This window comes from Mustela putorius, unplaced genomic scaffold (genome assembly GCF_011764305.1).
Source record: "Mustela putorius furo isolate JIRA1106 unplaced genomic scaffold, ASM1176430v1.1 tig00003834_pilon_pilon_pilon, whole genome shotgun sequence".
Classification (NCBI taxonomy): domain Eukaryota; kingdom Metazoa; phylum Chordata; class Mammalia; order Carnivora; family Mustelidae; genus Mustela; species Mustela putorius.
In genome coordinates, this window is record NW_025421987.1 from 111,139,656 (window position 1) to 111,152,074 (window position 12,419).

At 50.0% G+C, this 12,419-nt stretch overlaps 1 protein-coding gene across 4 annotated transcripts in view; it reads right to left on the bottom strand.

Annotated features, from left to right (window-relative positions):
• Positions 1-824: 824 nt before the first annotated feature.
• Positions 825-12,419, bottom strand: part of COLQ (collagen like tail subunit of asymmetric acetylcholinesterase) — a 56,900-nt gene continuing 45,305 nt past the window's right edge. For 2 of the 4 annotated variants that reach the window (XM_045088933.1, XM_045088931.1), the window contains exons 13-18: positions 8,444-8,583; positions 7,227-7,346; positions 6,683-6,803; positions 6,256-6,392; positions 5,211-5,313; positions 825-3,319 (exon numbers count right to left, since the gene is read on the bottom strand). In XM_045088933.1, the coding sequence (XP_044944868.1) occupies positions 5,233-5,313; positions 6,256-6,392; positions 6,683-6,803; positions 7,227-7,346; positions 8,444-8,583 (599 nt within the window). In that variant the 3' untranslated portion in view covers positions 825-3,319; positions 5,211-5,232. The remainder of the gene's footprint in view (positions 3,320-5,210; positions 5,314-6,255; positions 6,393-6,682; positions 6,804-7,226; positions 7,347-8,443; positions 8,584-12,419) is intronic. The other 2 variants (XM_045088934.1, XM_045088932.1) reach the window with 1 other exon arrangement.

The window sequence follows — 12,419 nt, forward strand, 5'->3', positions numbered from 1 at the left end:
CTGGAAAAAAAATTTGAGATGTTATCTCAAATAGAATAGAATAGATATTATCTCTTCCTCTGGATATTATAAGGTACAGACATAAGCCTGAAACTGCAATAGTCAGCTTATGACTACTCAAGGATCAAACTAACAGGAGATAGGACAGCTCAAGAGAAAAATGGAGTGGGAACCTCGATTGAACCATGCCTGATCTCCACTCTGCCACTGGAATTCTTAAGTTATATAAGCCAATAAATTCCACCCTGTGGTTTATATTATATTTAAGTTGGATTTTCTACTGCCTACCAACAAAAGCATCTAAACCAACATACCCTTTTTTGGTGACTGAGCTGTAGCTCTGAAGACCCGGAGATAGTCTCAGCCACTCCACGTGACAGCCTCAGGAGCAGGTGAGGATATCCATCACACTCCTAGGCATCCCCTGTCACCACTGGAGGACAGAGTCCCACCCACAAGCTGTTAGGGCTGGAAGAAAATTCAATCCTTATGTACAGTTTCTTCCAGGTAAGGAGATGGAGTCTATGAGAAGTGACAAACTGAGTCAGGGCCCTAGTGGCAGGACTCCCAGTACAGTGCTCTTCCCTCCCCACTGTGGCACCTCAGCTCTCCACAGAGCCAGCAAATGCTCTCAGGAAACATTCGGCTACCTGTTCTGTGGCCACCTGGCCTGCTTACAGGTTCCCCTATAAGGGCAGCATGTGGTGTCGTGAGTGCTGGGTGTTAGATAAGACCGACGAATCAATGACCTCTACCTCTGAAACCAATACACTATATATAAATGAACTGAATTAAAGTTTAAAAAAATGACAGTGCCACAGGGGGAGGATTACTATTATTACATATATACTTTGAACATGTGGCTTTAAATCCTTTCATTTTCAGAGCCGTTCAGAAACCCTTTGCAATCGTCAGAGACAGGCCCACCTCTGATGTCGTGGGATCTGGTTACAAGATGCCACATGTCTAAGTACTTATGTTAGAATCTAACAAACTATTACCAAATATGTCTCTCTGCTTACTTGACAGTCACACTTTCCATGAGACCTGGAAGGCTGGGTTTGATTCTGGAATACTTAGATTCCTCAAAGCTACGTGGGGGCAGAAGGAGGGCAAGGACCAGCCCACACAGAGTGGGGCTTTATGTGTGTCTGTGTGGAAACCCCAGCCTGTGTATCCAAGCCCCATCTATAACCCCTAAACACAACTTGTCCCTGGCCACCCAGGTGTGTGCAGGTCACACTCAGACATGCGGAAAAGGGCTGCTTAGGCTCAGAACCACCTGGTTGGGAGCTGGGGTCTCCCGGGTACTTGGATCATGGTCTGGGAGAGGGGTGCACAAGCTCCAGTGGGCGGGTCACCTTGGCCTCATAGACTTCCTGCCCTCTGGGGAGGGTCATGGCCAGAGAAGGGCCAGATTGGTGCCCTTCAAGGCAAGGGACCCAGGACAGGGCCTCTCGTGTCCAGCTCCAACTAAGGGCAGTGTTGGAGCTCCATCCGGTTTTAAATGTGGTCCTAAAATAAGATTGGAGTGGTGCTGGGTTATCAAGACCAGGCTTTGTGGCCTTAGGTAAGTCCCTCTGTAACTCTCAACATCTGTTTCCTCCCTTGTCCCTAAGGGGTAGTATTGCTCCACATCCTGGAACCCTTTGCAAAGCCTGGGTGGCAGTGAATTCAGACCCCTCATTCCAAACAGAAGAGAGAGCCACACGGGGGAAATGAACTGCTTGTATTTCTTGATTTCCCATCCAGAGATCCCAGCATGAAGGTGTAGCTTTACATGGGGGCAACATCACCCCAAGGTGTGCAGTAGAGGCTAAGGGAACTGGGCTGACCAGTGTGCCCACCTCTAAGGACGTCACTCTGGGGCTGATCCCATCTACTGCAGACCACTAGTGACAGCCTGCTGGGCCAGAAGCCCCTGCCTACTGAGTCCCCAGGACTCAGGCGCACTAAATAGCTTCATACAAAAGCCCCAAGGTGTCCCTCCATCTAGTAACAAATAAACAAATCCCATTTGAGGTCTGCCGTGGGGGAGACATCTTTCCAAAACAAAGCTAAACCCCACTCAGGGAAGTTGATGGTACAAGGCAGCTTACCAAAAGCCTGGTAAATGAGCCTGCAAAATCGTGGGGGGCTCAGGCACACAGACACGAGGGCAAGACTATGCACTACAGAGACACAGAGGGAAGGTCTCAGGATGCACACAGGAGTCAGCAGGCAGCCAGGAGCTGGAGCTCAGGACAGAAATGGTCTCTGCCTGGGACAGGCACTCAGTCGTAGGCCCTCCCATGGGGGAAACCCAGAGGCGTGCTTTCCTAAGGAATGGAAACACCAAAAGCCAGGTATAGACTTTGGCGGTCACCCTCTGGTAGTCAATCTCCTGAACAAGAAACGGACATAAGGGGCATTCACAAGACAGAGGTCAAGGGCGCAGAGAGCCACGAGGTCAATATGGCACTGGGGATAGTGAAACCACAAGCGCTACCCCTTTGGGAGACACTGAGAAGCAGAAGGCCGCTGCTCCACTATTGTTCATGTGCTGAGCACCCCAGCTGGGCCTCCACCCTCTCCCAGGGCCATAGCACCGTTTTGGTGGCTTTCTCAGGACGTTTTCACAGTTGGGTCTCTTCTTGGGGAAGCTGCATCCACACGAGGCTGTGCTGGGCTGTAGCCGGTTGAGGGGTTCCTCAGTGGGTCCAAGCTAGGAGCCATTCCGAGAGAACAGGCCCACCTCCCCACTTCGTGGCTCATGGGCCTGGAGACACCTGACAGCCAGCTGCCCTTGGTGAGAAGGCCCACGTTTCCAGAGGTCAGAGGAGCGCAGAAGCCTGTATACCAGATGCCCCAAGTGGGATAAGAACAAATTCAAAAGGCCCAGCAGGTCTAGGCAGGGCTAACAGTTCTAAGCCAAGTCCATGGTCTGGATCAGTAACATTCCAGAAGAGAAAGGGCACTGTAGGTTTGGCTATTGGGCAGGATGGTAGCAATGGGGAACAGTTCCCAGGTCGGCACGTAGAAGGTTTTCCGGGACTTCAGATTAAGACAGGATGCAGTAGTCCTAAGTTCTTCCAGTTGGACTGAGTTACAAGCATGTCTTATCATCAAGAGTTTGTCCTTGTTTTTGTCACACGAAGGTGGTGGAAACTGGACCAGGATGGCATGAAGTCAGTTTGCCCAGAGGGGAGGAGCTGCTGCCGGTGATGTAGGACACAGCCCTCCTCCTCCTCCTCCTCTTCCTCCGGGCCCTCAGGTGAAGTAGCGGCAGGATGTGGAGTCGATGTAACAGTACGGGGTGCACTGCAGGTCTCCATATGACCTGAGGGGGGCAGACAGGGGTCAGGGCGCACACGCGCCAGTGGACAGGAGAGCTCCTGCCCAGCCCTCATGAGCATGCCAGGTTCTGAAAGGTCACCCCTGGTGACTTTTGGTCAAAGATCATCAGACAGCAGCCACAGCTGCTACCTTTTCTAAGGGTTCCAGAAAAACTGTTCTCATTCTCGTTTGGGGTGAGAGGCTTGGGGCAGTCGAGTCCAAGCCTCGGGGGCTTTTGCCCAGGAGCCCAGCTGAGGGATCTGGGTGGAGAGAGTTGGTAACTTTGTTCTTAACACAGCATCTCTGAGAGAATCACTCCCTTCTCAAGACCTGGAAGGTTTCCAGTGCTGTAGTGATGCGAATGTTCCATTTCTGTGCAGTCCAATATGGCAGCAACTAGACATATGTGGCTATTGAACTCTTAAAATAAGATTGGTGTGACTGAATAATTAGATTTTTAATTTTATTTAATTTTAATAAATTTAAATTTAAATAGCAACATGTGGCTGGGGACTGCCATATTGGACAGTAGTTTATACTTCCGTTAGCCCAACTGCTAACCCTGAGACCGTGTGTTACACATTATACCATATTCACAGGTGTTCTCTGAGGCTTCTAGAAATTAGATGATTAATCACAGCAAGTCAGTGGGTAAGCCCTGGGCTCTCTACAATCCTGTATTCCATGTCCAAATGTCTATATTGAATTGTCTCCATGAAGCCATCAACCAACCAGCTCAAACCTGCCAATGCTCTGGCAGGTAAGGAGTCCTTCATACTTTAGAGATGTATGTTAAGAACCCTCCATACTTTGGAGATAGGGAAGTACATAAGATATAGGGGGGTCCTGGCCAAGCCTAAAGTGCTTGTTTTGGGGTGACTATCGGTCTATAGTTCTCCCAGCCTGGTTTGATATGTTAGTGTGTTTGGGGGGCGGACATTGAGGAGACCTCCTTGGAAGAGAGAGCAGAGAGAAGGTGACAGAACAACAGGCGCGGTGTCTGTTTCCCAGCTCTTGGCCTGGGTCCAAGGAACAGGGCTGAAAGGAATGCTAAAGAGACTGGACTCCTGAGGGACTTAGGAGGTGTGAAGGGCCAGTGATCCACTCTGGAGCCAAGAGAGAAGCAGGAACTGAGGGAGGAACAGTCTTCCCATTTCCCCTAGAATGCTATATAATTCTGGTGTTGTAAGGATTAAGGGGAGTGTGGTACCATTTTGCATTTCTTAAGAGCAGTGGCCAGTGACCCTCAGTTGACTTTGGGGACATCAACATGGAGGTCAAGACACTAGAATACTTGTTCTGAGGAATGTGAACACCCACTGGAGAGTCCCAGATATAACTAGAGAGGTCCTTGAAGGAGACACTAAGTTCCTGGGGTTTTCCTGGAGGAGCCATGAGTCAGCAAAATTAGATATTAATGCTGGTGTGATCTCATTTGCACCCACAGCCTCAGGGTTCAGGGGTTGTCCCAGAGAATTCAGGTTAAACAGATGCTTAGATTCTTGGGAATGGCCTGGTCTCTCCAGCCTCCACTAGGCTTCCTCCAGACCCACTCTCCAGAAGACTAATGTGGTCATGGTAGCCACTGGGGATGGGAGCTTTTTTCCTGGGGGCAACTGCTGAAATAGGGGATCCCCAGGGGCCCAGGACAGAGCTGGTCACTGTCTCAGCTCAGATGTGGTGGCACTCAAGCACTCTAGGAGGACACGTGGTGGTTATGTGTTTATGGCCTGTCTCCCCTAGGTGAGCAGGGACTATGTGTTAGCTGTCACCATACCTCAGTGTTTAGAAAGTACAAGGAACATAAGCACTAAAAAAATCTTTGTGAAGGAAAAAAGAGGAGGCAGGCAGAGAGGAAGACAGGGTGTCATAACAGCATGTGAGGTGATCCCTACCCAGGAAGATAGGTCTCGCACGTCAGGTAGCCAAAGTCAGAGCCGTCACAGTCCTCCACGCCCTTGTGCTGGTGACCATCTCCACAGTAGGCCCGGTGACAGCCTGAGGGACACAAGGAAGTAGCCCTGAGAGGGGCCAGGATGGGACAGGCTTACCTCAACCTGTAAGGACTGTGTGGCTTGAAGGGTCCATGCAGAGTACGTGCCCTCTTGAATGGACTTCCATAAAGCTTCAGATGCATCCATGGACTGCCCCTCACACCCCAAATCCCACACCAGAGAATAAGAAGATCCAGGCTCCAGCCCACTCTAGCGACTCATTAGTCAATGGACCAAGAACACGCCACTGGGGTTCTCTGAGCCTCCACATCCCTACCTTAAGGCTGCGGTAAGGACACCACCTCCTTCAAAAGGGTCTCTGTTCTCATGCAAGGGGAGCATCTTGGAGTCCAAGCCCCACTCCCATTTTACAGGGCTTTGAGACCCCCATCAGTTCCTTCTTGCTGCGTGATCTATCAGACAGTATCTGCGCCAGGGGCAGAAGGGACTCCAGGCAAAGCCGGCATGCCAGGGAGGACCATTTCGGCGACCGTCATGGGAAGTACAGCTCCACCAAGAGGGCGCCAGCCGTCTCTCCACCCCACATCCATCCCTGTGCACACCATCCTCACTACGCTGCGCCGTCAGCCTTCCCTGAGCAAGGAAAGAGACTTTGCATTTACACATCTCCAGCCCTGAGCTGGGGCCTGGCTCTGCACAGCAGGGGCTGGAAAATAATTCAGTGGAGGGATGTTGAACCCTTACTCTACCTGGATGATCCAGTGCACATTAGCGCACTGAATCTCTGAAAACCTGAGCAGTCATACCCATTTCTCGGTTGAGGAAAGCGACACCTGGAGCTGTGAACCTTCTATGCCCCCTGCTCACTGAGTAGCCTCCTCTGTTCTGTCTCCCTGTAAGTTTCTTGCTTTCTATCTCCCCTCCTGCTTTTGTTGCATGACTGGAAATAGAAGAAAAGCAAACCCTCCAAGGCTATGCCGCCCACCTGTCCTGGTAGCATCCCGTCAGCCTGAAGGCAGCTGCCCTGAAAAGGGGCTTTGCCACTACAGCTCCATCTGGTAACACAGCCTGATTCAAATTCTTGGCTTCTCCCTTCAGTCCTTCGCTCTGCATCACCTTTATCTTTTGATAAACAATGCGGACTGGAATGTGGGTTTTGTCCAGAAGTAGGATTCAGGAAAAGGGAGTGACTGGTGGCGTCTCTGGGGGCAAGGGCCTTGACACTAACCCCCGCTGACATGCTTGGGCAGTGGAAGTCCACATGTGGCCTGAATGGCGGTGGGGGGGGGGTTGTCACCACAGCAGCCCAGGTGTTCCCCCTCTGGCTCTAGAACTGTCCAGGGGCTCGCTCTCAGCCCCCACCCCACCCGGTGGCACTCTGCTCCTCGGAACCCCCAGCTGGGCCCACTCACTGATGCAGTCATCGTCAACATTGTTGTTTCCATCGTCACACTCCTCCCCGGGCTGTAGGACCCCATCCCCACAGGAGCCACGGTGGTCTACAGTGTAGTCCACAGGGTAGAAAGGGGTCACCTGGCGAAAGAAATACATGACAGTGACCAGGGATGGCATGGTGACAGCCGCAGGCAGGAGAGGTCATTGGTACTGGGGCCAGAGGCTCTGGGTCTGTGGGGGCCTCCTCCTGGGGTGGGAAGAGGCACTCCTTTCCTGCTGCCCAGAGCTCTGCAGCTGACAGGAAAGTGGGACAGATCAAGACAGCAGCCTAGCAGTGTGGGGATCGATCCCATCTGGAACCCTGGCTCAGAGAGGAGGTTCTATGTGGGAAGCAGGGGCACAGAGAACTGCTCAGAAACAGAGCAGGGGAGGTTGCCCAATCCTTCCATGGGAACAGACAGCAGAAAGCCCTGTGCCAGGCCCAACTGTTGGCCCTTCTTTCCTCGAATGCTGTTTGCCCTTCTGGGGTGGGTTATGTCTGGATTGCCTGCCTCAGGGTACCTGGATGGGGAGCCAGCCAAGGCTGTCCTTGAAGTACAGAGATCTCTGGTCTTTGCGGAAGGCAATGGCGTTTTGGGTGTTCAGCCTTTCAAGCTCCTCCTGGTTGTTGACTACAAAAATCTGCCAGAGAACACATTGGTGAGGATTCCAGAAAACACTTCTATAGGGGGACAGGGGGAAAGCTGGAGGAGGAAACAGAATCTCTATCCTTGGGCTGGTTAACAGTGGGAGGGGTTCTACATACTACACTCCAGCATCCCTCCTAAAATAGGGAGGAAGGTCTTGATCCCCGCATCTTCTCAACCCAGTCCCAGCTCCCTGAGTTTGCAATAAGACTATCCACGATTTGGGGCATGTGGGTGGCTCAGTGGTAAAGCATCTGTCTTCAGCTCAGGTCATGATCTCTGGGTCCTGGGATCAAGCCTCATATCAGGCTCCCTGCTCAGTGGGGAACCTGCTTCTCTTTCTCTCCTTCTGCCCCCCACCCCTCACTGTCCATTCTCTCTCTCTCCAATAAATAATGCCTTTAAAAAAAAGACTATCCATGACTTAAATTTTTAAACTTAAACACTTAAAATGCTTGTAAGACTTAAATAAAAAGGTGGTATCATCTAATTAAGTAATTCCACATCTGGAAATGATTCTTAATGAAATTGTTATACTCGAAGGTGTTTGTTATGGTTTTATTTACATTACTGAAAAGTTTGGGAGAGCCCTATAAGTATCCGAAAATGGGACGCTGGTTAAATAAATCATAGCACAGTTGCACACTGGATGGATGTTTATGCGTCCACTCAAAAAATGAACTGATGTCCAGGATTATCTCAAGATAACCCAAGGGAGGGTGGGCAGCAGTGAGTGGGTGTAAAGAGGAAGCAGGAGTTGCCAGGAGTTGATAAATGTTGAATTTGGGTGAAGGATACATAGAGGTTTATTACAATATTTGTTCCGCTTTGGTATTTACCTGAAATTTTAAATAATTTTTTTTGTTCCTAAAAAAAGACAAAGAAAATACTCCAAAATGCACCTACAACCAAATGGACAATTTGGTTTCCTACTTTTGATTTTCCTTTATTTTCCAATCTCCTATAATAAGTATCTGTCAAGTATAATGGGGAAATCAATCTTATTAAAAGGCTCTTAAAAAGCTCTGAGAGGATCAGGTGAGAGAGAGGTCCTGAAGGATAACCAGCCCAGATTTGTCCCAGGAGCCTTACCACAGGAACATGAGGCGAACTGGGCCCAAAGACGGATTCCCTGTAGGAAGGGTTATTCACATTTGTAGGGGTTCCACAAAGACAGCTTCCTGGAGGCCCGGGAAATCCTCGGTCCCCTTTGGGTCCCATCACAAGTTGTCCTAGGAAGTAACAGATTGCTGAGTCACTTGAGTGAAGGAAGAGAAAACCAAAAAGCCCAGGGAGACTTGAACAAACTTCCCAACAGAAACAAGGTCAAAGTCCACAGTATTTTAGGGTAGGCCTGGGGGGAGAGGTTCAAAGAGACTCTTGTTCCAAGGCGTGGAGGAGGTGATATTCTCTGTGGGTCCCTTAACCATGCTGGGTGTTGCAGCACCTTTTCCAACGGTCCCTCCCTTCACTTTCTCTATACCTCAGAAACGGATAAGACATTCCACTTCCCTGACTACCCTGCATTCAAGGTCTGCAATGGGAGAAGGGTAGGCATCTGGCAAAGTCTATCCTGATACAGGAAAAACATTGCTAGTAAGAGACATAGTTCCCTCCTCCTTCCTGTCTAGAAGACAAACAAGATGTCTGGTGCTGCAGCAGCCATATTGCAACCATGAAGTAACAAGTATGAGAAGAGAAACCAACACACAGAAAAGACCAGAGGCTCATGGGACATAGGAGCCTAACAGTGACCCTTAGAGGCTGAACCGACTCCAGCCGTTGTCCACTTCTGGACTTCCTTGTTATGTGAGAAAAACAATCCCCTTTTTGTTTAGATTATTATTAAAAGGGACTTCTTGTGGATGAACACATTGCTAATTGATAGCTCTCATTATTATTTTTATTCATTTTGTTCTGTTCTTATATGTAAGATCTTTATAAAGGAATTTCTGAAGGTGGGTTTCTTTGATTTCTTATGGAAGAAAATGTCATGTTTGAAAAGGCTCTACCTACTCATTGTCCCCTGATACTGAGAAGAATGTCCTAAACATATATGATCAGAAAATGTACTCCCTGCAGTGTGGGTGGCCTGCTAGGGTAGAAGTTTTCACCCTGACTTTCAAAGACCCTAATGCCCAGGCCAGAGCCTAGACCGATTCCATCAAGAATGCGGAGAATAGAATCCAGGCATCTTTGCTTTTAAAAGCTCTCAAGCTGATACCAACATACACTGAGGTTGAGAACTGCTGGTCTAAGGAAACAGTCTTTGCCCAAGCCATTCCCCCACTAGATTGTTCTCTCTTCACCCTCTATGCCCCCCTCTCCAGGTACCTCCCTACTTGCTCCTGACCTGGGTTCCAACATCACTTCCTCAGGGAAGGCTTCCGAATGCTCACACTCAGGCACGTTCACCTTGGATACAATTTCATAGCTCCCCACGCCTCTTCTTCACAGCATTTCTGTTTGTGACTTTTGTACCTTGTGAGATTATGTGATGAAGGGCAATCTCCCCCAGTAGAATGTAAGATCCACAAGTGCAAGGTTGGTGCCCACGTTCATTTACCACAACTGAACATGCAGGAGGGGCAGTATACATGTTTGATGACTGCCTCAATAATGAATGTAGACTAACTGGTCTTCAGAAAAGGCTAAAAATCACCGTCAGGTTGGCTGGAAAGGGCTAGAGCAAGAGCCATCCAACAGGAAGAGAGGAAAGAGAGGGAACCCCTGGAAATGGAGAAAGGCAGTATGCCTCCTCCTGGGAAAGGAAGGGGGAGTCTGGAGACCAGGCAGTCATTGCCTTTCAAGTTGTACAACTTCCAGGCCACCCAACAACAGGCGACACAGATGACAAATCCCGGAAGGGCAGAAAATAGAATGACCCCAGGGGAGAGGTCTGGTCAGGCTCCAAGGAAGCAGCTTCAGCTAGAGGAAGAGACCCCAATGGGAATACTCTCCCCACAACCCTGACCATTCCAGAACAGATAGGTCCACGACAGAGCAATGCCAGCAAGGGGGGAAGGGAGTCGTGCCAACATTTTATCCCGGGTTATGGTAGTTTGTTTGAAAAAGAAATATGCATCCACTGCTGCAGGAGGAGCTCAGCACAGCCCGGAGAGACAGAGACCCCACCAGCCCAGGAATACTCTGGGTAGTCGTCACGTGGGGAAACCAAAGTGGGGATTTCTAGAGCGCAGAGGATGTGAGAGTAGCACTGGAGCAGGCTCTGGGACCCCGCCCGCTCCTCTAGATCCGTGGCCTCAGAGCGATTCAGGAATTCATCCCATTATCCAGCTAGTAAGTGGGGATGCTGAAATGTGAGTTTCAACCTAATGCTATGCCATTCAAGAGACAAACGTCCAAGAATATCCATGCCTGCAGGAAGCTGGCAATTCCCAGGTACCACAATGATTCACTTAGACCCTGTCTGGGTGCTGGAAGGTCAGCCAAATTTGTAATTTAGTTATTGCAAATTACATCCTAGACACATTTTGTGTCCAAATTCCCTCCCCTGCCTCCCAGCATCTCTTTCTCTATAACTTGGGTACTAAAGAGCTCCCGCCCTCTCCGCCAGCCCCAGCACCGGCCTGCCCCCCAGCACTGGGCACCAGAACCAGAGCCAGCCTCCCAACAGGACAACAGGATGGGGCAGGGTGCCTGCTTCCTGCCACCACTGCAGTTTTCCTGCAGCTTCCTTTCAGCTGTTGGAGGGCATCTGTCACCTCTGCCTGCTGGTTTCCTGCCAGGAGGCACTGAAGGGCATGACGACTCAAGCTTCCCCAGCCTGGCCTCTCAGAGTGGGCTGAGTGGGCCTGGCTGATCCATCATCCCTTGTAGCCAGAGGCCCCGGCTCTCCAACATTTCCCTGAGAACCTCCCATCACCGTGGGCTGTGCAGTGGGAGTGGGCCTGAGATGGGAAATCTGGGAGAAAGAGGAGGCACCACAGAAACATCTCCACATCACCCCCAGGTCCCACTCTGCCTCTGCAGAGCCACATGGCTGGATGGAAAGGTTTCAGGCCCAGGAGCCACAGACTGACTCTAGGCCACCAGTCACCTCTGTGACCTTGAGAAAGTCCCTCTTCTCTGAGGTTTGAAGTTCTTTTCTAGAAAGGGAGGTTTGGATAAGACCAGGGTTGTTTGACCTGTGGTCCACAGAGCCCAAGCATATCCCAAGATGGATTTGGGGCAGGGGTTCTAGAACTCTGTGAAGCAATGTACGGAATCTTGGATATAGATAGATTTTTCTCCTGAGCGGGCTTGGGAATTTTATCAGCCTTCAAAGGTAGTCTCAGGAATCACTTTTGCAGCCTGAACCCGTTCTTGATAATAATCCAACTGGCCACGCTTAGGAAAGTTCTCTTAAATTCTGCCTTCCTCTTCTTTCCCTACCCCAAAAAGCAGGATTATTGTCCCATTTTCTTCAGTCCCTTCACTGAGAGGATCCCCAGAAAGGAAGTGACTCAAAAGAAGGCACGGGAAGGGGACAGGAGTAAGAAATGGGCTGCATCTGGCTTGACTGCCATGCAGTAATGTGGGGAGACAGACTGAGAACCCAAGTGGCTGTGTCCGTAGGCTGTCCCTCCCGCCTGCTCGGGACTGTGGTGATGCAAAGCTGCTTTGCCACAGAAGTGGCCTCAAGGACCTGCCATCCAGCAGGAAGATGAAACTCCTCGGTTTTGTGAGCTGCTCAATACCCCAAGGGCCAAGAGAGCACCTTCCAAAGACAAAACTCAGTCTTCACACCACATTCGCAGTCCCTGGGCCTGGCAGCTCATGATCACGGGGTTTGAGGGGAACATGACATGTGCCAGAACTGAGGAGGACGAGGATAGTAATGGACACTTGAACAACACGGGCTTGAACTGCACAGGTCCATTTACACACAGAGTTTTTATAGTACAGTCCCGTGGTTGCATTTTCTCTTCCTTATGATTTTCCTCCTAACATTTTTTCCCTTCAGCTTACTTTCGTGTAAGAGTACAGTATATGACATATAGAACTGACAAAGTATGCGTTAATTGACTCTTTGATATCCATAAGGTTCCCAGTCAACAGAAGACTA